The sequence below is a fragment of the Lygodium microphyllum genome, chromosome 14, assembly GCF_053477565.2.
Source record: "Lygodium microphyllum isolate KBCC chromosome 14, Lygodium_microphyllum_v1.1.10, whole genome shotgun sequence".
Classification (NCBI taxonomy): domain Eukaryota; kingdom Viridiplantae; phylum Streptophyta; class Polypodiopsida; order Schizaeales; family Lygodiaceae; genus Lygodium; species Lygodium microphyllum.
Window position 1 is genome coordinate 128,742,173 of NC_141148.1, and position 27,417 is coordinate 128,769,589.

The window sequence follows — 27,417 nt, forward strand, 5'->3', positions numbered from 1 at the left end:
ATGTCCTTTCTTCGTAGAAAGCCATGGAGGGATATTGTAGTTGACAAGGACTATAGGCCACACACTGTAAGAAGTTGAGCGCAGACCGAATGGGTTCACTCCATCCATTGCAAGACCAAGCCGAAGATTCCTTGGCTCTCGGGCAAAGCCTAGGAAGGTAGAGTCAATGTGGCTCCATGCGCGTGAATCCGCTGATATTCGTTGAACTCCATCTGTGGACCTATTCTGTGCATGCCACGTTGTCAAGCTCGCCATGTCGGACATATGAAACATGTGGTTTATGTGGGAGATAAGCGAAAAGCATATGGAAACTTTTTGAGGGATGGTTTTCCCTTGCAAGTCTTGTCGATACTTGTGAGCACCACACTTTGGACAAGTCTCCATAGTCTCTATTCTCCTCGAAACAGTATGCAATCGTTGATACATGCATGGATGTTATTGTAGTCCATGCCAAGCTTTCGTAAAACATGTCGTACATCATCACGAGACTCAGGCATGGTATTTGCAGGTGGTAATATATGATATTTCAATAACCTGAAAAAAATCATAAACACCTTGAAAAAGCACAAATGCTTGTAAGAATAGTGTCGAAAAAAAAATCAACGAAGCGTATGTACAAGGTACCTGAACAACTCGGTCACACTCGTATCGCTCCACCCGTATTTTGCTTGCACACTTAAGAGTGCAAGCAGTGTCTTCAGGCGAGATACTCGGCACCCATCATATAATGATATGGATGCTTCCTCTCTAAGCGGATCAGAAGTCTTGACATCCATGGGAATCAATGCATCGATCATTGCCTCCATCTCAGGCTCCAAGATTGTAGGTAGGTCTGGAAGGTTGCTTGTCTCCTTTGGCATTGACGGTATAGATTAGCCTTGCAAGTGGTAGATTGGCTCCTGCACTCCATCCATCATACGCCTATGAACTCTTCTAATTGGCTGCAAAGGGTGCACTCCTCCTTGGGACGAGACATCACCTCCCTGGATAGAAAATTTGCTAGTGAGACCCAATCTTATTGTATATGGTATTCAATTAGCTTGCGAGTCAATGCATGATTGATATTAACTTTTCTTACCGTTTGCTGAAAATCCGCAATCGCCTGATCAATGATCTTAGATTGAAACTCGCCAAATTGTCGTATGTGTTCTATAGACAATCGACGTTTTCGTCTAATTGCCAGCTTGCATTGAGAGCAAGCACATGGGGCACGTTGATTAAGATACGCCTCGCGATCTTGAACAACAGGATCTTCATCGTTTTCCATTTTGTCTACGTTACAACAAACAATTTGTTTTTGTTATCATTCTTTTTTTCTTAGATTGTTATCCTCTCCTTCCATCTCTCTCTTTTTCTACGACCACAACTACGACTACGACCACGACCACGATCATGACCACGACCATGACTACGACCACGACGATGACTACGACCACAGCTACGTAGTACCTAGCATATAGTACCTAGTACCTAGCATATAGTATCATAGAACACTAGTATTTAGTACCTAGTACTCAATACCTAGCACATAATATCATAGCATCTTAGTATCTAACACCTAGTACTCTAGTATCATAGTGCCAAGTAACCAGTACTATGATACTATGTAGCAGGTGCTAGGGTACCTTAAGCATTATGCAGTAGATGTGAGGTTATAGGGTACTATGATAGTATGTAATACTAGGTACAAGGTAGTATATACTAGGGTACTATGATACTATATAATAGATAGTAAATACTTTGCTAGCATGATATTATGCAATAGATAGTAAATACTTCGCTAGCATGGTAATATTGAATAGATAGTAAATATTAGGATACCATGATATTATGTAATAGGTAGAAGGTACTAGATCTATCTATGTAACTATGTTTCTATGTCTCTATCTATCTCTTTATCTATCTATCAATCTATCTATTAATCTATCTACCTACCTACCTACCTATCTATCTATCTATCTATCTATCTATTTTTCTATACACCTGTTGAAGTACTTAAGTTTTCTACTGGTGATTGGTCTAAAGAAGAACGTGGTGGTGGACTACCATCCAACAAAGTCACTTGATCAATTGGCCATCTAATTATATCAAGACTATTCACAGCATGCAAGTTCTTTTGAGAACCTTCAATGAAAGTATACTCCATGCTAACCCCAATACAACTCTCTCCCAAGCGGTCAAAATGTATAGCATTATTAGGATGCACAAATAGTATAACACCTTCATGGCATTTGTGAACCTTACTCTCATCCCACAAGGTGACACACTGATCCTTCCTACCTTCATAATACTTGGGTACAATAGCAAATATAGGTAGTAAAGAAGAAGAGAAGTTGTAACACTGACTATTATACCCACATATTGTTACATTTGTCTATTTGACTTCTCTTCTGTCTGTTTTTATTTGTACCCTTTGTACGTAGATGCATACACAAATATAGAGAGGGGGTGAAATATGATGGCACCCTTGTGCCAACACAAGTGGAAGCTTGTATAATGTAGTTTCTAGGATGATGTATTTGTACCCTTTGTACCTAGATGCATATACAAATATAGAGAGCAGGAGGGTAAAATACAATGGTACCCTTGTGCTGACACAAGTGGAAGCTTAATTCTAGGATACTATGAGGCTATGGGGATGATGCCAAGAGGGTACTATGATGGTATGTGCTAGGTACATGGACTCATTCTTAGTGAGGTGAATCGCCAATCCTATTCTTAGTGAGGTGGACTCATTCTTAGTACATACTATCATAGTACCCTAAGCTTATTGTAAGGTTCTATTTACTTTTCTCTCTTTCTCTCTCTCTCTCTCATTTTCTCTCCCTCCCTCTTTCTCTCTCTCTCTCTCTCTCTCTCTCTCTCTCTCTCATTTCCTCTCCCTCCCTCACCCTGACCCTCTCTTTCTCTCTTTTTCTATTAGGTTTAATGATTTTTATCTCTTTTTCTCTCTCCTCTATCCTCTCCCACTCATATTTATTTTTCTCTCTCCTCTCCATTTCTCATTTTCCTTTCTCTCTTTCTCCCTCTCTCACCCTCACCCTCTCTTTCTCTCTTTCTCTATTAGGTTTAATGATTTTTTCTCTTTTTCTCTTTTTCTCTCTCCTCTCCCTCTCTCATTTCCCTTTCTCTCTTTCTCCCCCTCTCTCATTTCCTCTCCCTCCCTCACCCTGACCCTTTCTTTCTCTCTTTTCCTATTAGGTTTAATGATTTTTCTCTTTTTCTCTCTCCTCTCTCTCTCTCTCTCATTTCTTTTTCTCTCTCCCCTCCCTCTCTCATTTCCCTTTCTCTCTTTTTCTCTCTCCTCTCTCTCTCTCATTATTTTCTCTCTCCTCTCCCTCTCTCATTTTCTGTCCCTCCCTCACCCTGACCCTCTCTTTCTCTCTTTTCCCATTAGGTTTAATGATCTTTTTCTCTTTTTCTCTCTCCTCTCTCTCTCTCATTTCTTTTTCTCTCTCCTCTTCCTCTCTCATTTCCTCTCCCTCTCTCATTTTCCTATTATGTTTAATGTCTCCCTCCCTCTCTCTCTCCCTCTCCCTTTCTCATTTCCCTTTTATGTTTAATGTCTCCCTCTCCCTCCCCCTCTCTTTCTCTCTCCCTCCCTCTTCCTTTCCCATTTCCTCCCTCTCTCCCTCTCCCTCTCTCTCTCTCTCTTCCTCCCTCTCCCTCGCCCATTTCCTCCCTCTCCCTCTCTTTAATTTCCCTCTCTTTCTATCTCTCCCTCTCCCTCTCCCTCTCCTTCTCTCTCATTTCCTCTCCCTCTCTCATTATACACAAATTATACAAAAAATAAATAAAAAAGAGTCCTCCCTCTCCCTCTCCCTCTCCCTCTCTTTCTCTCTCTCTCCCTCCCTCTCCCTCTCCCTCTCTTTCTCTCTCATTTCCTCTCCCTCTCTCAATATATATACACAAATTATATAAAAAAAAGTAAAAGAGAGAGAGAATGCACTCTCCCTCCCTCTCCCTCTCTCATTTCCTCCCCCTCCCCCTCCCCCTCCCTCTCCCCCTCCCTCTCCCTCTCCCTCTCTTTCTCTTTCTCTCCCTCCCTCTCCCTCTCCCTCTCTCATTTCCTCCCCCTCTCTCAATATACACAAATTAAACCCTAAACAAGTAAGAGAAAGAGAGAATGGACTCACCTAAAGATTTGACGAGGGTTTGGCGGCTCCTCTTCGCGACGGCGGCTTCTCCTCTCCTTCGCGAACGGCGGCGGCGGCAAGCCTTCTTCCTCTCCCTCTCTCACCCTCTATGCAAAACGGTCAAATGTTTCTTTGGTTTCTTTGATGGTGAAGACAAGGGGCCTTTAGAAGTGAATAAGAGTTATTTCTTTTACTCGAACATGAGATACTTGCCTTTCAACTCTTCTTACAAAAGTAGCTCAAATACCTTGCTAAGCTCGCCTAATATAGTAAGCATATAGATTTCTCCACGGCATGCTTCATTGAATGGGTACAAAAGCTTTTTATGCTTCATGAGCACCACCTTCACCACATTGGACATTGTAGTATTATATGAAAGGGTACAGATTTTGTTAATGCATGAATCTCCCTTATTTGTCTCATCCCCTCTAGATGAGTACTTATTGTGGTAGAGTGGGCTAGAAACTCCAAATAGCAAAAGTGATCCTCTTGCATATGGGTGTGGAAAAAGCATTTCTTGATTACCTTAGGCAAGTTATACAAAAAATGGGCTTTGATAGTAAAATTGTTGATTTGCCTTATTTGCTTGGGTAGGAAGCATGTGCATACATTTTCATAATTGGCTCTTTGATGGAATCTAATGTAGTTAAAAGTGGTACAAGGTAGTTGCCCACTTAGTCCACTTCTCTTCACATTTGCCACACATCCATTGTTCTATCTTATTTATGACGTTGTACAAAATGGGGCAACACACGACATCAGGTGTCGGAACAACTTGTTAGGCAAGGAAGATAATCTCTTCATGATCGTCTCATCACAAAGGCCAAGTAGACCAACTTGGATATGGTCATGCAAATTTTGGTTGCATATGAGAAAGAAAAATTGAAAATACACTTGTGTAAATCCTCTCTGATTAGTGTCATCAAGGGGTAGGCAATATAATATAGGGAGAAATAAAAAATGATTTTCCAACCCCTTGTTAGTGGCATGGGAGTTTGTTTGAGCCACTATCAATAAGAATGCTAGTGTGTAGAATCCACTTGTAGCCAAGGTGATTGATGATCTATTAGTAGCAAAGCTAGAGGCTAAATTTAGGATTACCCTAGCAAGATCAATATAGTACAAAAATTGGGATTACAAATGAGAAATTCTTCAAAAAAGTCAAGTCTAGATCTTTGGGCACTTAGAAATTTACCACTCATAGGATATAATTTTTGTATGCAAGATGATGTTTGGTGCGAGTTTCTATGGTTTGCATAAAGTGTTGGATCCTTTGGGTAGAGCAGAGGGGGGAGGGGGGGGTGAGAGAGAACACATCATGTTTGCCATTCTTGGTCTACATGAAAATGCAAGAGGGCCATTGTTTGGTATGTGAATCACTTGTGTCTTTACCCTTTGTGCCTTATGGGAGGCAAGGGTTAAATGAATATTTGATGGAGCAAGTTTAGAAGGTCAATTGGGAAAGAATTGGGTCCACGGTTGAATGGTATCTCAATATGCAACGTATCTAGGTAAATTAGGATGCATGGATATGGCAATCATTTAAGGATTTTTGCCAAATATATCCCTCATTTTAATGTAAGCAAGGAACATTATTTAATATAGTAAAAAATATAGATTTGCCTCTAAAAAGAGAACCTATGTATGGCTTTAAAAACAACAAACTATGTACTATTACCACACAGAAGTAACATAGAAAACAAAATAAATAGATGAAATATCTATTCATGTCTAAAAAGTGTCATATGCCTTCAAACCTATGTATGCCTTTAAAAACAAAAGCAAACATGTACTATGTAATCCACTGGCAATCCATTCAAAACAACTCTACCAATCAAATTTGTATGTATCTAATTTTGCACCTTGGGATTTTAGTGTTCCAATGGACTTTTAGATTATAGAAGACGCCCATTCTAGATAGTCTTCCATATCATAGCTTCTATGAAGACTACTTGAACAAAATAAATAATCAGCCACATAAATGTGGATGTTGAAAATATATGTTCATGGTCATGATTCCAAACATAAACTTTCACTTACAATGGCATGTTAATATGTTTATATCCATTTGCATTTCCAAGCAAAAAATTATGTTTCATTCACAAGCAAAAAGTTAGGTTGGTGAGCTCCCTTATCCATCCCCATTGAGCAAAAAATTATGTTACATTCACAAGCAAACAGTTATGCTCATGAGCTCTCTTATCCATCCCCAAGCATAGTAATTCAATTTTCCATAATTTGGTGGGTTCTTGAGACAACTAGACTCTTTAGGCCATACAAGAGAGCAGAGTTGCTGAGCTCTCTTAGCTCTCTTATCCATTCCGAAGCATACTAATTCACTTTTCCAAAATTTGGTGGATTCTTGAGACAACTAGACTCTTTGAGCCATACAAAAGAAACCAAACGATTTTCGTCATTTTGAGAAAATGCTAAGTAAGAAAAAAGCACCAAAATTAACAAGATTATGGGCAACCAAATGCTCAGGCCATGTAAGGCAGGAAAAAATAATAAATAATATAATCATACAATTCTGCATCATACAACATCCCACATTGGAGAAGCTATCTATGAAGGACTTAAATCGCTGAACATTGCAAGGGTAAGCCTGTGAGATGATCGACGGTGACGATTTGGCTAAGGGAGCAAGACAGGACGTCGCGGCCCAATCCGGCACCGTTGAATCTGAGCTGGGCAAAGGTGACGGGCCGGTTGAAGAGGTCGAGGACCGGCAAAGCCGAAGGCTCGGGAAGCCCCAAGCCTCCAGGCAGCAAGGCTCGGAAATCCTCCCTCAGTAGAGGGATCTCGTAATCCTGCTTCCGGTGCTCCAACTGGAGGGTTGACGCGCCGGACCTGTTGATTATGTGCTCACCTGGCTCCACGTGATTGGTAGAGAAGCTGGCCTGGTCGGGGAAGTTCGGGTAGAGGGTGACGTAGCCTCGAAGGTACATCATGTCGATAAGGTAGCGCTTCCAGGACGTCTGCCACCCATTGGCCATGGAGCCCGGGATCTGCACGCTGTTGTTCATCACGTCCTGTGTGTATCGGCTTCCCATGTACGTGTAGAATTCTCGCCAGTGTTTTGGCAGAAAGAGTGCCCCCCAGCTGCAGGGAAGCTGGTGTAGATATGGTGTGTTCGACTGGAAGAAAGCGGTTGCGTTCCAAAGAGGCCTTTCCTTCAGGATCTCTATCAGGCGGGGTGTGTAGAGAGCGATGGAGTTGAGCTCCGGGATGGAAACCTGCGGAAAAACAGTGCAGGAATATATATACATATATCTATATGAGTATGAGAGAGAGATAATGATACTTCTTGAAAGACTTCTCTCCCTAGAAGGGCATTTCTTAACTACCTGCGGATCGTAATGATACGTGAGAAGCGTATACTTGAGCCATAGATAGAAAAACGGGGAGACCTCGACGTCGTCTTCCAGAAGCAGCCCGAAGTCATCGTCAGAGGATGGATACCAGCTCTCTGTTACCGCACGAATGAGGCCCGCTTGAATGACCCTCCTACGTACGAGCTTCGGGCCATGCCTCCACTTGAAGCTGCTAAGCATGCGCAACGTTTCTGCGTCCACCTTCTGGTCAATGTTGAAAGAGAGCACGACGTTGTCGCCAACGTAGTGAGCCGCTTCTAAAGATGACAGAAGCCGCCTCAAGGAAGCTGGCCTGTTCTGCGTAATGATATTGATGGATATGGCCATCTTGCTCCAACCTGGAAACAATGTTGCACCAATGAAAGGTCTTTAATCCGTTCATTAACAAATGATCATAAGGAAGCTCATTAACCATTGATGATCATAAGTAAGCAGGCACTTCAATCCTTCCGAGCAAAGAACGCAATTCTGATGAGATCATATTTCAACCTTCTTAACATGCAATCTAGGTGAAGAGAAAACGTGCTGCAGAGAAGGTAGGTTAAAGCCTATTTAAGGACTTTGGTCATTCTTAATAAACAATGCAATCCAGGTGAACAGAAGACGTACTCTTCAGTGCTTCCCTTCTCACACTGGCCATCCATAGTGTATGGGGGATGACATTGCGAGGAAGACGTACAACAGTCATATTGCTATCGTGGTGCGAAGCTGCTAACTCAAGGGCCTCGCGTACGTCTTGCTGAAGGCCATCCACTGTCACAGTAAGCGCGGGTGAATGCACTCTAAAGACTCCCTTCATGCTTGCGAGCACGTGTTGGAACAGCTGCGTGGTTGCGTACTGGGAGCCGCCGGAGCCCGCGGGACGGGCCCCCAGGTCCAATACATGAAACCTCCTCTCGCTGCAGACGGAAGGGTCCAGCCCTAACCCAAGGGCTGCCGCTTCGCAAGCGCAGAAGCTGCCCCCCGTCAGCGCTAGCACCACCGTCTTGCCGGGAGTCCACCGGAGCTCCGAGTACAGCGGCGCCAGGTTAGCAACATCCTCGCACGTGTGCGCGTACAGAAGAACATCCACGCGTCGACGCTGCATTCGAGCCCATTGTGTTACGTACCCCTGTGCGAGAGTGCGCCACCATTGCTCATCCCGCACCCTCACAACGTCCTCGCGAGTCCACGTTGTTTCTTCGATGTAGGCAAGCCTGTGCTCCCCATCTCCCCATGTGCTCTTATCTGCAGGGTCAACAGGAACAACGAAAGATGGCGCGTCCCTGTATTTTTGGAGCTGGTAACTGCAAGGGACCATCCAGTGATCTGCTTAGTAGCAACTCTTTCAAGTCCAACTGCAAACAACTAAAGTACCTTTGATAATCATGTTCAAGCATTTACAAATTTCAAAGGAAGAGACTTAGGGGTTAATTAATCACGCTAGTTTTTCTTGAAGCGGCTTTTATGTGAGCTTAATCTATCAAACCTAGAGCCTACTCGATCCAGCTAATGTTTTGTCAAAGCTGTTGTTCTTCATCCAAACCCGTCCCCATATAATTGAGCGATAATTTTTAGCATAGTATAATGGTATGTAGCGTAGCATTAAAATATAAAATTTTTAAGATTATAGATAAGCTTAACGTGAGTAAAAAAATAAAACCATGTAAGATCTTTTATATTTTGAATTTTATAAAACCTCAAAGGAATGCACCTTTCATTTATAATTAGGGCTACTTGAAATAAATATACCAAAATGTCACATTGTTTTTTCTTTGAGCTCCATTTGATATAAATAGTATTTATAAAAATCACTTGAAAAAACATATAAGAGAAGATTGTTAGATGACACTCTATGGACCCACCCTGCTTTACCCTATATCATGCACGAAGGTGCCTTTGATAATGCGACAAGAGAGACCAGACTCTCAATGGAACTTTGAAGTGTTTAACCCTCGAACTTCATCACATACTTGTCTCTCAATGGAATTTTAAAGTGTTTTAACCCTAGAACTTCATCACATATCAAGCCTTTTGGATTCATTCTAGGTGAGTTTTAGCATGAGGAACAATCACTCACGCTAAGTCATGAGCCAGTGATGTCAGTGTCACATCTAGTTAACCATTTTAGGCTCTCACTAGTTTAAGGGAGCCCAACTCTAGTGAAGACTACACTACTACAGTCCATACATATGTTAAGTGGCAGAATCGAGCAGGAAAAGCCAAGTACCGAGGCTCTCACCTAAGGTGGAGATCCTCGCCGGTTCGGAAGGTGAAGGGCGGCTCGGCGAACATGGCAGGGAGGAGGTGGGAGGGGAGGAACCAGGAGCTGGAGAGGAAGTCGACCTGGAGGATGCGGTCCACGAGGATGCCGTAGGCAGGGTCGGGGACGTACACGCCGGCCTCCCGGGAGGCATTGTCGGCATAGCTCGGGAACCCACCGTCCGCCTGCATGAAGGGCAGCACGCGCCCGATGCTGCCCAGCACGGCGTTGCCGTACCTCTCGGTGCCCGCCACGTGGGCCAGGATCTCCAGCACCCGCGCGCCCGGGATCATATCGTCGTCCGCCACGTAGACCAGGTCGGCGCCCGCGGCCTGGAGCGCCAGCTGGAAGCGGCCGTAGTAGCGGAAGTCGTAGTTGGTGGAGCTGATGAAGCTGAGGCGGGGGTCTTTGTAGCCCTCCACTATCGTCCTGAAGCGCCCCAGCCTCGCCGGCCCCGCCCCGAAGGCCACCACCCACAGCGCGTGGAAGGGCAGCGTCTGCCTCATGAACGCCTCCAGCTGCGCGCACAGCGTCTTCCTCTTGTAATGGTTCAGTATCACTGTGATCTTGGGACCCTCCTTCCTCTCCTTGTCGCCCCTCATGCTCCACCTCGACGGTAGCGCCAGTAGCTCCCCGAGGCTCTCGCCCTCGTGCCCCCTCTCTCTCCGCTGAAAGTCCACTATCTCTTCAAATAAGCCTCGCTTGTTTGCCATCATCGCCTCATCCTCAACTTTCTTCTGCATAAACTCAATCTCCTGATACTCGCACACACTATCATCATCTGCAGAGGCTGCATCTCGCGCCACCAAATCTAACCACCGACTGTATAACCTCCTACTCATATGATGGTGCAGTGGCTGCGGCCCCTCACTAGAATATCGTCCCCTCAACTCATCGCCCGCCATAATGAACAAACGATCCTTGATTTGAGACGGAGACGCCTCATCAGGCATCACCCTATTATTGGAAGACGTGCTCATGATTGAGTACATGAGCAGCGTAAAGCAGAGTGCGAAGGCACATGGGATACACACAAGCCCTGCAGCGATCTTGGTTGAGATTTTCAGACTGTAGTAACTTCTCGGAGAGCGGCATTTTGGATCTGTAACCAAAACACCCATTCCGTCAATGAATATTTGTTGAGAATAGAGGCTGAAGGTGCTTTCTTGCACTCTACGGATCGACTATATGGCAGTACTACAATATAAACCATACCTCTGAACCTCGTCATGCCGTGAAACAGGCTTTGTGATTGGGCTAACTCCATGCACGTAACCTTTGCTTGTTCCCATCAACCGTCTCAAAATCCGCGCATCAATCTGCGATATACGAATGAGTTCTAGGGCCCTCCCTTACTTAGCATTATCGGCCCCCTTTAGAAAAGAGGATCTCACAAATCCTTCGCATGCAAACGGAGCCTCAAGAGCATTCGTCAGACTTTTCGTCCCCTTCACGAGCTGAACGGGTCCAGTTAATAAGCAAACTTTTCCAAAAGACGTGGAGTTCGCTATGCAAATCTTTGTTTCTAAAAACGCGCTAAACTGAAACTTATGCCGATGTGCGAAGCCCCTCTTTCTCTTGCCAACGCATCTGCTGAGCGAGCAGTTTCTAGTTACGTAGATTTAGCGCCCTAGCTGCTCGGAAGAACGGGCCAAACCTACCTTGGCTTATATGTCTCACTCCTCCAAAACCCTTCGCATCGACGCAAGCATGCATAAGAAGGATGATGCAACGTATGTAGCAGCCATCGACCATTCCAATAGACAAGAGGGCATTATATCTACCCTACTAATGAACATCCTAAAGATATCTAATTGTTTGATAATGAGCAATGGGATATGATACTAAACTATGTCAAATATAAGTACATCTAAGCTAAAGACCATTTGTTTCTAATGATACTCATCTAGCCATGGTAGTAATCGTAATAATAGCATTTAACCTACTTCAAATAATACAGCCTCGACTTACATCCATTGACTTACCATGTTGAGAAATACACATTTGTTCCATCTTGGGGAGAGAAGATTTGATTTGGATAAGTCAAGCCAAAAAAATGTACATTGATTTGAAAGATTTCATTCCTAGTATTCCAAAATAGTGAAACCACAAACAAAGGAACTTTTAATCATTCCATATATAGGAAATTTTATGAAATGTAGGAAATTCATTGATATTTCCTATATATGTATCCATGTATTTCCTACATACAACTAGGGATTCAAATTCTCCACATCTACTAGTGGGGAATTACACATCAAAAGAGAGAATTTCCTACATTCTTTCAAAATTCCCTATACAAGAGAATAGGATAATCTAATTCCCCACCTCTAATAGTAGGGAATTATAGATCATTGTAGTGAATTCCTATGCTCTCTCAAAATTTCCTACATAAGAGAATGTAAGAATGTCATTTCCCACTTCTAATAGTAGGGAATTATATGTATGTATGAATAATTGCCTACATTCTCTCAAAATTCTCTATATAGGAGAATATAAAAAATTCAAGCATTGCTCTAGGTATTTAAGATCTACATGATAAACAACATTGTAATTTTGTTAAAGTTGGAATTGACCATATGAAGGTGTCTAACAACCATCTATCCCAAGTTCACACATATACACACGTATATATGCATGCACACACACACACATGCCCTCTCCACTCCTAGTTAAAAAGACATATCTAGATGCAATTCTGGACTTGTTTTCCTTGCCTTAAATGTTAGAAAACTCATTGGAAATGGAGCCCGTATCATACAAATGGGTGGCTTCAAGCTAGTTGCTCAATCCTATGCTAAACACAGCTCTATTTTATTTATTTCATGCCCATCTACTGTAACAATGCTTCTTATTTTTACTTTGTTAATTTGAGAATTTCTTCTCCTAACTCCTTCAAAAGTTTATTTCAATGATGCAACAAGCCACATTGTTGGAGGGTTTTTTGTCGAAAGGTCTAATCCACCAGGGATTAGAGGTAGAAGGAAGTAGAGATAGGAGATGGAAGAGAATATAAAGAATACACAAGATCAGGTAAACACAATAATGACAAAGCACAATGAATCAAATCAATATGTATTGATAGAACCTAAAATCCTTTGTCTAGCACTACTCAGAAGCACTCTCCAGGCATTAGATCTCCTGGAGCTTCTTTCGTAGAACAAAACCGTGGATAAAAAATAAGTACATCTCCTTCTCTGGTACTCGAAACCCAAATCTGATGGCTCTGATGGCTCCGAAAGGGGGGTAAAACTCTAGGACATCTCCTTCTCTGGTACTCGGAACCCAAATCTGATGGCTCCGAAAGGGGGGTAAAACCCTAGGACACTTGGTCACAGATCTCCCAGATCACTCCTTCTTTGTCTTCCAATTCAAACTGGAGTTTTCAGCCTATCAATAGCAATCGCGACATGCGTGATTTCGCCAATCTGCCTTTTTTATGAAAAATCTCCTAACTAGTTGAAAAAGTAGCTTGCTTTTTGCATGCCATATCTAGAAGCTTTTCTATCTTTTTTAGATTTTTACAATAAATAATATAAAAAATAGGCTAAAATTATCCAAAAATCTAGTATTTTTGGATAATCCATGCAATTCACACTAGTACTAATGACTCAAATCACATTGACTCTCTAGATCAATAAAGAAGTCAGATGATGATGCATTCCATGCTTTTTCACACTGTGTCCGCATAGCATCACAACAACGTGAAGGTAACATATGACTAACTAATAACTAACTATTATTTAGCATTTGAGTAGGTCAATACATATAAACATCAGTAGGCATGATAGTTTGATAAGGAGGAGGGAACAATATGTTGTCTCTTATATGGACTCAATGAAATTGAATTATTAGAGAGCTTCTAATGAGGATTAATTATAAGTTATTTTATTGCTATTACTCATTTGAATTTGGTACCTTTTCTATACTATAGAGTTAGTGAGTTAAAATATTTTAGACTAAGATGGATTCATATAATTTTTTATTTTTAGTATGAAATATAATTTATATTGAATATTTACAAACATAAAATTTGGTGACTTGACTAAGCCAAAATGCTTCAACTCTTAGCTAGGTGCTTAAAGGCAACCGTGAAGACTTGATCATTTTTCCAAAGTGCCCTAAGTAGAGCCAACACATTGCTTTATATTTTTAACATAATATACATTGAAAATTTATTTTCCTTCTTTATGAAAACCTTGTTCCTAATGGTCCAAATGATTTTTAGAACAATGGCCCCTTACTACTTTTAAAATCCTTAATGACTCCTCATCTAGGGATTCTTTATCAACCAAACAAAGCTATGTGCATCCTAATGGTATTATTTAGCCTAACAAGATGGGTGCATTCTCTCCTCAAGGTGTCCACCTATAAGAAATCATCTATATAACGTGCATTCAAAGGATATTAAGAAATACATTTTCTTTATATGCTATAAGGCCTTAAAATTATCCCTTTTACTTTACAAAAATTACGGATTTTTTTTTTCAAATTAAAAAACTCTTTTATAAATACAATTATGTGAATTTTACAATTCTATAAGGTGGACTCCTAAGGATTCATCTCCTTGCTCCCACATAGTGCCAAAAGTGATGGGTGACTATCTCACCGTCTACAATATAGAGGAGTCATCAATCATTGACTTTCATGAATTTGGAAATCTTAACCTTAGTAGGTATCTTTTTAGCACCTACTTTCCATAGCATTAAGTTCAACACTTGGTGTAATCTTTCAAGTTCTTAGTAGTTTTCTTCTCGAACTCTCAACAATGGTGTAAGAGTAACATGTCTTCCATATTGCTTCTTTGATATGGACAGCCACATTTCCCTTCGAGTATTCTATAAGTCCTATTTCGTGCTTGTTTTGCATGGTGATTTTTCCCTTGTATTGATGATAGAGCACCACATATCTTCTAGAACAACCTTTGTGTCTAGCAACCACTTTGCCTTCTTGATTTAGAGAAGTGCTATCAAGCACTCCTGCTCTTCTTTATCGAGCTACAAATTACATGTTATTTCCTCCAACTCAAGTACTCCCTATATTTTAGTGTTCTAGATATCCAACCATTTCAATGTTCCCTTGTTGCCATTTTGAGGTCCTAGGTGATGGGGGGATGTTCACAGCATAAGGTTGGGGAAACATCCAGACACTTTATAGAAACACTTTGCCTCTCATATAACTCTCCTTTTCAAAATTTCATTGAACCTTGGACACAACTTATCTCCATTGGTCAATGAGTACTTATGATAGATATTGTGAGCTAGATTTTCCCATTGGCAAGCACTATCCTCCTAAGTAACTCTTTTCCATTTTCACCTATGTAAATTTTGTCCCCCTTTCCCTGTGTAACTTTGCCTTATGGATATGTGATGTCCATTTTTCCACATATATCTTTGCTTTCTCTCACATGCTTTTAATCATGATAGCCCATGGTTTTCCTCACTGAGCTTGTAAAGAAATTTTAAGATCAAGCTTTTGGCATTTGACTTGATTTCTCTTGAGATTTCTATAGCCCTAATCCTCCACAAATATTCCTTATTGTGGTTATCACTTTCTATAAATTGAATTGCACCTACTACTTGGTCCAAAGATCCACAAAATCCTTTGCAGTACCTTCTCATCTTTTTTTCATTGCACCTTAGATAATGGAGTTACTAATATTAAAAACATCAAGGAAGGTGGAAGTATCTTATCTACCACTATTGAATTGCCACAAACACTTAGAGAAAATGCACAAAATGTGTTTAATATATTTTTTATCTTTCCTAATGTCTAATCAATATACCCAACTCTAGAGGGAACTCTAGATACCAAAAAACTTGTCTTGCCTTGATTACATTGAGAAATCTTATCACATGTATCTTCCATACATAAATAAATAATATTTGTTTGAGGTTTACTAATTTTTATGCCTCAAACTACATACTACTCATAATTATTAGCCCCAAATTATCCCTATAAGCCAAAATTAGATTTGAGTTATCATCAACAAAAAGATGGGTGCACCTTTGGGAGTTATTACTAGAGGGAGACCATGGATTAGTCCTCTCAGCTACACTTTGTTATCCACCATATTGGATCACCAACTATGTTGAAGAGAATAGGTGCATCCTTGTTTGAGTGATCTCCTTAAACTAAAAAGGATGGTCTATGTATCTAGTGAGCTCCACTTTTGTGGCTACATTCTTGAAGAGTACATTCACCATATGGTAAAATTATCTCCCCATTCCTAGTCTAGCCATGACTATAGTGAAAAAATCCCACCAAACCATATCATAGACCTTGTCTAAATCTATGTTGATGATCACCAAGTGTCCCTCACTTTCTAAAACTCTTCAATGCCAAGAATATCTTGCAAAGTGAATTTCACTTTGCTATTCAAGATGTGCTTCTCAATTCAATGACCTTTTTTAGATCAATTACAATTTCAATGTCTAATTGCAATTTATACCCTAGTTGTTTTCCCTAATAATTTGGCTTTGCATGTTCCTACTTTTCCTCAAACACCATTTGTGTCTAATTGATTGGATTGCACAAAATTTGGCTCAAATTTATATTATAATATCCTACAACCCAAATTGTAACTTTAATCAAAATTTACCACATAACTATTGCCATATGATCAAGTGTCTTGCCACATCATCATTGCCACGCCACCATTACCACATTATCATTACTATATCATCATGTTAAAAAAAATCAAAATTTACCCCAAATGAAATGTTTGCAAAGGGTCATTCTAGTCAGGCTACTCTTGTCTCTAGATAGTCATATGGAAAGAAAGTTCCTATTTTCATTCATCACGTTCTTGCTATCCAATTCTAGCCTTTGGTAATTAAGAATTCAAAGGCCCTTTCCATGACTTGCATTGTTATGTCCTTCACATCATCACATTGAAAGTTTTTCAAAGTGAAATCACATGCTAGTGAAAGGAAGTATGAAACAAAAATCTCCCAATGGTGATGGTAAGTGGCATAAATTTGGAATCATACTTATGAGGTTGTGGGCTCATATGTTGGTAGGTGCATCACTTTGTTCGGCACTTGGACATAACATTGGCAGTATGCACATGGTGTGGTCATGAGTGGCTTGTTTACCCACTTGCACTCGCTTTGTTATTGAGGAGGAGAGACCTAGCACAATTAAAGTTTGATGTTGATTGGTCTTGTGAACTAAGCTATCTTCACATAGAATCCATGCCAACCTGGTTCTTCATCACTCCCTTGGAGGAGAGGTGCATCCCCTTGAGGATGTTTGCTTGTTTATGCCTTATCCCAATAAAAAATATAAAACATGGTTACATATTCATACCCTACAAGTTGTTGATTCTATAGTGTGTAGAGAAATGATTGGCTACATATTTCAATCACTTGGAGAAGAATAGTGATTCGATTGGTGAGGAGATATTATGGCAAGAAAGTTGAGATGGGGTGATTGGAAAAAGACAAGAATGGGTGGTGATTGTCATTGTGTTACAGTATGGCTAATCATTTGTCATGCATCAAAGGTCAATATTTCAATTTTTTTCGCTATTGTACATCAATTTGATGTTGACATATCAACTCTCTTGCAAATGCTATCTTTGCAAATCAATGTCATTGCCTTTGCATAAGTTGTGACTAACTCCCAGCTTTGAATGGCATGATAGCTTGACTTAATTTGAGTCCAAACCTGTTATTCACAAAGTGAGAAATCTAATATACCAGCTACAATACAAAAATCATTTCAAGAAGAAAATCAATCTCAATTAGGTGAGTACAAGAGACTCCCATAGTTTTAGAACATGTAGATCAAGGTGCTTAATATGTTTGATGATTAGCACAAACATCGATTTCTTTAGAAACAAGGAAGAATCCTACTATACATAAATTTCAATTAAGCACTATTTATAAAATTTGGGGATTAGGTATTAAGCTATAAGAAATTTCAAGGTTTAGCCTTAGCCAATAATATATAGTAAGAAAATGCCTATTTATAGGATATACCTTAATTTATAGGATTAATAAATTTAAAATATCTATTTTTATTTTTCCTACCTTAATTGCGAAGGAAAAGTCATTACCCAAAGTAATCACTCATCACCCAAAGCAATTAATCCTTGAGGGCATTGAGCAAGCACCCCAAAAAAAGACAAAGAATGTTATTAATGCCAGCTAGGCTCCCCAATGTTCATATTTGCGGGAGAAAGAAAGAGAGACTTTGAGAAGAGCAATTAATCCTTGAGGGCATTGAGCAAGCGCCCCAAAAAAAGACAAATAATTTTATTAATGCTAGCTAGCACCCCAAAAAAAGACAAAGAATGTTATTAATGCCAGCTAGTGCCCCAAAAAAAGACAAAGAATGTTATTAATGCCGGCTAGGCTTCCCAACGTTCATCTTGGCAGGAGAAAGAAAGAGAGACTTTGAGAATAACAATTAATCCTAGAGGGCATTGAGCAAGCACCCCAAAAAAAGACAAAGAATGTTATTAATGCCAGCTAGGCTTCCCAATGTTCATCTTGGTGGGAGAAAGAAAGAGAGAGTTTGAGCAGAGGAAGAACAAGATGAAGAAGAAAGTACTTGACTAGTGTGCTTTGAGAGAGAGAGAGAGAGTGAAAGAGGAGAGGCTTGTATCGGCCATTCTTCATTCTGATGATTCTTCTAGAGTTGAGACCACCCGCTTTAGTTACAACGATCTAAATCTTTTGCAGTCGATGAATTCTTCAGTAGCAGCGCCTGCAGCTATAGCTGGTGAGTAGTTGGTAGCATATACATGTTTTTAAGGGTTTAATGTACTGCAGCTTGATGAATATTTGATAGTGCCTATATTGCTCTTGGAGCGTATTAAAGTACAAGCACTAGAGTAGGGGTGACGGGTGCAAACACACCCACCTATTATAGCAGTTACCCAACATTAATGACTGGCTCAGATCAAAGCTCAAGGTTGTTGGAAGAGAGAGGGAGAGGGACAATGTAATGGAGCAGCAACCTAACCTTCAAGTCGTTCATCATCTTCCATTATTTCATGGACTACTAACATAACATAAGTGTATACAATAGTACTAAGGTCCATAGGACCATTCACACTGGGTCTAAGACCACTGACTTATTTAATGTCCCACACTTGCTGATACAGCTGGACACAGCTAATGTCAGTCATACATATTGACAGGAGAGTAATGGGAGCTTGATATTCTAACACTCCCCCTCAAGCTCAAATCATCTGATGAACTCCAAGTAGCTGTTTGAAACTACTAAACTTATATTTACCCAAAGACTTGGTAAAGATATCTGTAACCTGTTCATCAGTCTTCACATGCATGAGATCAACTCTCCCTACAAGAACCATCTCTCTGATGAAGTGGTAGTGTACCTCTATGTGTTTTGTTCTGAAATGGTATACTGGATTCGTTGCCAGGAGTACACTACTGAGATTGTCGCATAATAAGGTTACTGGAGCATCCACCTGAATATCCAAATCAGCCATAACCTTGAGCAACCATGAAATCTCGCATGCTACCAATGCAGCACCCCTATACTCTGCCTCAGTACTAGACAATGCAACCGTTGGTTGCTTCTTGCTGCTCCAGCTGATCATGCCACTTTCAAAGCCAAAAGCATAACCACTTGTAGATCTGCGATCATATGAGTATCCTACCCAATCCGCATCTATGTATCCAACCAGTTTCAAGGGCTTATCTCTCACATAGAACAGCCCATAATCTACAATGGACTTAACATATCTCATAATCCGCCTAACAGTATCCAAATGTGGCTTCCTAGGCTTCTACATAAACTGACTTATGAGCCCAACTACATAACTCAAATCCAGCCTAATGATGGTCAAGTAGATCAGACTTCCAACCATCTGCATGTACATAGTCACATCCTCTACTTCAGCTCCAGTGCTCATGTCTAGCTTGACATTCTGATCAAGAGGTGTATCCAATGGTTTGCATTCAGCCATGCCATACTTCTTCAGCATTTCCATGGCATAGTGCTTCTATATCAGCCATAAACCATTTTCAGCTGGAACTACCTCAATGCCCAAGAAATACTTTAGTTCTCCTAGGTCCTTCATGTCAAATTCAGATTTCAACATCTTCATTACATGTTGTATGCCCAAGTCATCATCACCAATGTGATTATCAAATCATCAACATATATGACCAGCACTACCAAGCCACTGTCAGTCTTCTTTGTAAATAGATTGTGATCAGCCCTACCAACAGCAAATCCCAATCTCTGCAAGTAGTTACTGATCCTAGAATGCCAAGCTCTCGGAGCCTGCTTCAGCCCGTACAATGCCTTTTTCAGCCTGCATACATAATGCTGAAAATCAGGGTGAACTAACATCTTCATTACATGCTGTATGCCCAAGTCATCATCACCAGTGATTATCAAATCATCAACATATATGACCAGCACTACCAAGCCACTGTCAGTCTTCTTTGTAAATAGATTGTGATCAACCCTACCAACAAAAAATCCCAATCTCTGCAAGTAATTACTGATCCTAGCATGCCAAGCTCTCGGAGCCTGCTTCAGCCCGTACAATGCCTTTTTCAGCCTGCATACATAATGCTGAAAATCAGGGTGAACATACCCTTCCGGTTGAACCATATAGACATCCTCTGCTAAGTCACCATTAAAAAATGCATTCTTAATGTCCATCTGCTGCAATTTCCAGCCTTTAGCAGTAGCCAAAGCAATCATAGTGCATATGGTTGCCATCTTGGCAATAGGGCTGAATGTTTCCTCATAATCAAGTCCATACTGTTGGGCATACCCCTTAGCAACTAGCCTAGCTTTGTACTTTTCCACACTGACATCCGACTTGCATTTGATTTTGTAGGCCCATTTGCAGCCAATGGTCTTTTTCCCTTCGGGCAGTGGCACAAGGTCCCATGTCTTATTTTCAACCAAGACATTCATTTCTTCATCCATAGCTACACACCAATTCTCATCTTTCACTGCTTCAGCATATGTACCTGGTTCTTTGATCTCCATCACTTTTGTCATGTAAGCATAATGCTTTGCAGAGTAGCCACTGTACGTCAACCTATCAATAGGGTATCTGACCCTCTATGAGAGTCTAGGCTTTGGTGCACTGCTCGATTCCCCTCTCTCATGAGGTAGAATGTCCCTACTCTGCCTTGTGCCAGGCATATAGACAGTTGGAATACCAAGTTCAATGTCTAAAGTGTCAGCAGACTCATATCCACAAGTCATTCTACTAGGTGTCATCATACCAGATGCATCCTTAGTAGCTTTCTCTTTTCCTTTGCTATCCAAGACATCACATCTCCCCTCACTGATATATTGGTGTCAGTGGATGGTGAGCTCCTCAATCTCCCTGTCCATGGGGATATTGTTTGACCACTAGGACCTGTCATAGCAGTGCTCTACTGTGAATAAACTATAGATACATGAGTAGAAGGCATATCTGATGGCACTGTAGTCGGTGATACATACCAAGAACCCATCTCATAAAAAATAACATCCATGCTCACCAAAGTCTCCCTGGTAGAGGGATCATAGCATTTGTATGCCTTCTTCTCCTGTGAATATCCAATGAAAACACACTTATGCGCTTTTGGATCCAGCTTCTTCCTTTTCTCATCTAGAATGTGCACATAAGCAAGACATCCAAAGACTTTCATGTGACTTACATCTGGCTTATAGCCAATAGCCTCTCAAACGGTGTCATCTCATGAATACCTGCAGTGGGAGTCGGATTCAAGATATACATGGCTGTCATGACAACCTCAGCCCAATAATAGAGTGGCATTTTCTTCTCATTCATCATGGCACGAGTAGCTTCCATCAAGACCCTGTTCTTTCTTTCAGCTACCCCATTCTGCTGAGGAGTGTAGCTATAGATAAGTTGCCTACGTATGCCATTTTTAGCCAAAAAATTGTCAAACTCATTTCACACATACCCCCCACCGCTATCTGATCTCAAGCAAGAGATATAGTAGTCAAATTCCTTTTCAACCTGCTTTTTAAACTGCTAAAAAACAACAAATACCTCATCCTTTGTTTTCAGGATATACACCCAAGTATAGCGACGGTAATCATCAATGAATGTCACATAATACTTCAAGCCTCCCATAGATGCATTATGGGCTGGCCCCCAAACATCAGAGTACACTAACTGCAATGGACGTGTGCTCTGCCTTACGTGCCTGACAAATGGCAACCTGGATTGCTTATCAAACTGGCAAGCATCGCATACATGACCAATATCTAAGTATTGGAACTTGGGTAAACCTGTAACGAGCTGTTTTTTCTGCATAATTTGCAGCCTTTACAAATTTACAAGCCCCACTCTCTTGTGCCAAATTTCCAAATCTCTGATAGTGCCAGAACCATGGGCAAACATAGCTGAATTCAGCTCTGGCAAAGTAGCTTCAAGAGTAAACATTCTGCCATTCTTGTGACCGCGAGCTATCAACTTGCATCCATTTCCAAACTCTTCAATAAAGCAGCCATGCTTATTGAATCTAACGTGCAAGTTCTGCTCCGACAGACAGTAAGTTCTTCGTAATCGATGGAACATGCAGTACATCATGCAAATTTTTCTTTCTGCCATCATGAACCACAAGAAGCACTTTGTCTTTATGTTCAATGCTATGCTGCGTGTCATCACCTATACAGACATAGCCATGTTTTTCAGCCACCATATCAGTGAACCAATCATCGTGAGGGGTCATGTGGTTCAATGCCCCTGAATCAATATACCAAACTTCATCATCAGTGGATTTTTTAGTAGCTCTTTCTTTTACATACTGCATGGCAAATAATCTATCTCTTGAAGTATCATCTGTCTGACTAGACGTAGCAAAGTGTCCATGTTGTTTGCCTTTTTGATTGCCCTGCTTCTTCCAGCAGTCCTTGGCAATATGACCATACTTCCCGCAGTAATGACAATCCTTATCCTTATTCGGATTGTCAGATGGACGCTACTGTTGCCAAGAGCCTTTGCCTCTAGGGCTAGATCTCCCCTGCCTTTAAAGTTTCCACCACCTCTTGCATTCCATACCTGCTGGTTGTTATTGCCATAGGATGCATTCTGCTGGCCTCCTCTGCCAGATCCATAGCCTCTACCACGGCTGCCACGGCCACATTGATTGGAATAGAAAATTGCATCCTTGTTTTTAGAACTACTTGACCGTGTAGCCAAGCCAAGTTTAACCTCCTCATGGATAAGCAACACAACCAGCTCATTAAAATCAGGCATTTCAGCCCTCACAGACACAGAAGTGTCAAAAGACTTATACTCAAGCCCCAAGCCATTCAAAGTCACAGCAACCATGCCTTCATCTTCAACCTGTGAACCAACAGATGCCAGCTGATCCACAATGGTCTTAACCTCCGTGACATAATCCTGTATATATCTGCTCTTTCTCTCCATGTTGTTGAACTTCTGCTTCAACTATATCTTCCTGGCACTTGTGGTTGTGCCATAATAGTTGACCAAAATGTCCCATACATTCTTAGGAGAGTTGCAGTTCATTATCTGCATTACCATGGCATCTGAGATACATAAAGAGAGCCAATGCAAGAATCTATGAGCTCTTTCTGTCCAAGCTCGGTGTAATAATCTCTGATCAGTCATAGGTCGATGTGGGAGCTCAGGTTCAGCTTTCGCTCCAATCACCAACTCCCAGTAGCCTTTCCCTATTAAGAGGTTCTCCATGTGGAACTTCCATATGGCATAATTGTTACTGTTAAGATTTTCCCGCACTATCTGGGTTATGTTGTCAATCCTTTCTACATTAGCCATATTGTACCAGATAATATCTAGTCATTGCCTGACTTCCTGCAAGCCAACAAGTCACTCTGACCAACTTCAGTACTTGACTGTTTATGACAGTTTTCTGCAACTATTCTTTGCAAAAAACCAGGGTATTTCAGCCCTTTACAACCTCAAACACATCCACAAACATGTAGTATAACCCGTAGGTACATCACGTAGTACATAGACTTTGCAGGTACTGTAACTCTGTGTCATGCAAGCTTACTGCAGCAAAGAGAATACATAGTCTGAAACCTGCAATTTTTCAGAACCAGCAGTGATTTCACTGTCAAAAAACCACTTTAAAACATGTCATACATGCTCCAAACTTTCCCAGACATTTGCTAGTATATGTAGGCAACTAGACATAGTCATACGGGCACAAAACAGTGCATATCCAGCAAGTACAAGTGACATAAATTTGCTCACAGATTGTATACAGCCAATAAACTGTCAAACCAAGATGTATTTCAGAGATCCTCAAGCCACTTCATACATATGCCACTGTGTGTAGGGATCAATACATAACCATACAGGCATTCGCAGACTCTCTGTCTTCAAGAAGTAATGTCAAAAAGTACATGGACTGTTTATGACCAGTCAATACACTGTTAAAGCATTTTTTCTCTGATTCAGATTTTAGTTTTTAAGAGCCTTCAATGCTCATCTCAATGCTCATAGCATTCAACAATCATATCCCGTACCATACAACTCCCTATAGGTAACAAAAGGCATGTATTTCTTCAAGTCAATGAGTGTATGTTGATGACAATTTTATGATAGTTTTCAGCCTATCATAAAATTTCAGATCTGAATATTTTATCGGTAAAATGCAACCCAAATGCATCAAACTCAGTACATATGCTTCCCGAATGAACCCTCACTTCAGTAGAGCTCAAAATGCTCATCAAATGGCTTCAAATATTTAAGAGGACTCTAGTGTATGCTGCCTTGTTCAATGACAATTTCCAGCCATTAAAAAATTCTAGATTTGAATATTTTTGCCACCAAGACTTCAGCTCATAAGCATACCAACCAATACATATGTCTGCATAAGCATATCTATGCTCAAATCTCATGTCGGAGATACATACATGCTGTGTATTCCTTGTTTGTAACAAACATGGACTGTATTTCAGATCTGAAGCTCACTGTTCCAGCTCATACATCAGCTCTAGACCAAGCAATGGCTTATCAAGGCATCAAAGGACCTTCCAAGAAGCATTTTCAAGCTAGAGATCAACTAGGTAGTGATTGATATCTTCATTAGCAACAGAAAATGACCATTCAAGATCAGGCGCAAACATGCCAGCAACCTTGGGGGTTTCAGCAGCAGGTATACTCCACAAGGATAGTTGATGCTTGCTCTTGAGTGCTCAATGAAGCCTCTACAATGCTTCAAACAGGCCAGGACAACCCTCTTGTTATAATGACAACCCAAAATGACAAAATGATACCTTCACAGATACAATGACAGACTACACACTGTCAGCCTGCTTCTCTTCAACCACTACCATGAGTCTTCAGGTTGCAAGTCTTTCTCACACCTTCATGCCTTCAAGAGCCCATCCATGATGGCTCTGATACCATATTGGAAGAGATAGGGAGAGAAACAATGTAATGGAGCAGCAACCTAACCTTCAGGTTGTTCATCATCTTCAATTATTTCATGGACTACTAACATAACATAAGTGTGTACAATAGTACTAAGGTTTGTAGGACCATTCACACTGGGTCTAAGATCACCGACTTATTTAATGTCCCACACTTGCTGATACAGCTGGACACAGCTAATGTCGGTCATACATATTGACAGGAGAGTAATGGGAGCTTGATATTCTAACAAAGGTGAGATAATAGTAGAGTCTTGTGTGTTATATATCGGCACCTATAACAGATCGAATGTTCCAAATCAATATGCCTTTCTTTGGGTGGAAGGGTCTAAACTCTAGTACACCTGTGTGTGCTTGCATGATTGTGCTGAGCTTGACCATTGCAATATGTGCCTAATGTGACTACAATCCACTGATTCCGTGGTGTGGAGGGTTTCTATTACCTCAGTATCAATGATTGTTTGTCTATATCTAGCCATGGTGCAATGCTTGCCAGGCCTGATCATTGTTCGGCTCAACAAGGTGCACAACCACATAGCTTCTATTCTAACATAACATCAATCAAAAGGAAGAGCCACATGAACTTGTAAATCTTGACTATTATTGAGGTTTAATTAAACATAAATGGTATGAATGTCTGTAATCTCTTACATCTTAATAATAACAATGATGTAGATGTGTCCTTTATTGCAAGTATATTTATGTTTTCAGGGTCTGGTCTACATTTGTGTAATTTATATTTATGTTGTATGTTTGTTTGTTCAATCAACGATGAACAAGGTTTGGAGGATGTTGAGTAGAAACTGGAGGCTAAGGATGTTGCACCTTTGTGTCAGATAGGTGAGATGCCTCCATTTACGTTATTGTATTAAGTATAACATGGTTTTTTAGTAAGGATCAATGCTTCAATTAAGAGAGAGATTATACTTGTTGTAGTTGTAGGCGATCCAACCTGGTACAAGTACAAATGCATAGGTGGGCTTTGAGTATGATGGCAAAAGTCAAGAAGACTATGTGCTCTCTAACAATGATGGGTATGATTCTACAATGGTGAGAGTAAGATCAGTCATTGATCATATTGTTATTTGTTTTTCTTCCATTGCAACATAGGAGTAATTGATAAAGGTGAAGAGATTTATGCTGAAATCTGTGGACAGGGGTTACTGGAAAATTGTTTTCATCATTAGCATAAGCTATACCTACTTTATAACCTTTAAATGCTATTGCCAAGAGTGTGTTGATACGATGTTTCCTCATCTAGTCCTTTAGAATGTTGCATTTCAGTTTTGAGCCCACTCTTGCAGTAATTGAGCTATTATCTCTTTTTAGCCAGTCATCTCTAGACTGCTCTGTTTATCCTCTGCATCATTTGCTGCCTAGGAATTGCTAGGTTTGGCATCTACTTTAGCCATTGTTTCTACCTCATTTTCATAATTAGCATAGAGTATAGAGTTTGGGTCCATTCTGGAGAAGAACACACTTCAACACTCCCTTAGGTCACTCCCATGAGAGTGAGTGTCTATTGGAAAACCTTTGTTGGTGGGTGATTGAATGCAGTAGAGAGTGTCAAACTGTTATTCAGATTTGCAGCTGACTTAAATATTCTGGATATCTTTGGAAGATGCACTGCAAATGGTCTATGAAGTATGTCCTCCATTTGTATGCTTCTACGGGAGGTAACATCTATCAAAAGTGTGGAAGTGATGGAAGCATCGCTCTTCATTGTGTTGTTGCTAGTGGGTCCACAACTAGAGAAAACTCTCCAATGCTTTTAACACAGCCAAATGCTATAGGGTCTACAATAGCTAATGACAGTGTAGAACACCACCACATCTCCCATGTTATACCCCTATAGTTAGCAAACTAACATGGTACTCAGTTTGACATTGAGACACATCTATTATCAATTGGGACTTATCAGTTTGTGTGTGGAAATTGGTACCTACCTAAAAGTAATGAATGACCTAGTTAGGTAGAAAAAGCTTTCATGATGATGTAGACATACTGGTATGCATAGTAACTCATCCTACTTGAGGTTTCTTATTAACAATAGTATTATCTCATTTATTTTATGTTTAACTTCAATGAGTTAATCATCAAAAGGGATTTGAAACTAGAACTATAGAAACTAGGTAATTTTGAATTATCTCTGGCATGGCAATAAATGACAATGTAATATATGAGCTTGGTACAATTGTGTTACATGCAACTAGGACACGAGGAGAATCCATGGCAATCGTGACAATGGAGCTACAAAATGGAAGAGGAAATT

At 40.6% G+C, this 27,417-nt stretch overlaps 1 protein-coding gene across 1 annotated transcript; it reads right to left on the minus strand.

The window, feature by feature from the left end:
• Positions 1-6,712: 6,712 nt before the first annotated feature.
• On the minus strand, positions 6,713-10,537 carry LOC148026098 (uncharacterized). Its single transcript, XM_087692189.1, has 4 exons — positions 9,732-10,537; positions 8,120-8,796; positions 7,484-7,848; positions 6,713-7,372 (listed from the first exon to the last, which is right to left on the minus strand). Exons 1-4 carry the CDS (start codon positions 10,493-10,495, stop codon positions 6,713-6,715), a joined length of 2,466 nt encoding a protein of 821 aa, XP_087548315.1. The 5' UTR covers positions 10,496-10,537.
• Between the last annotated feature and the right edge of the window lie 16,880 nt (positions 10,538-27,417).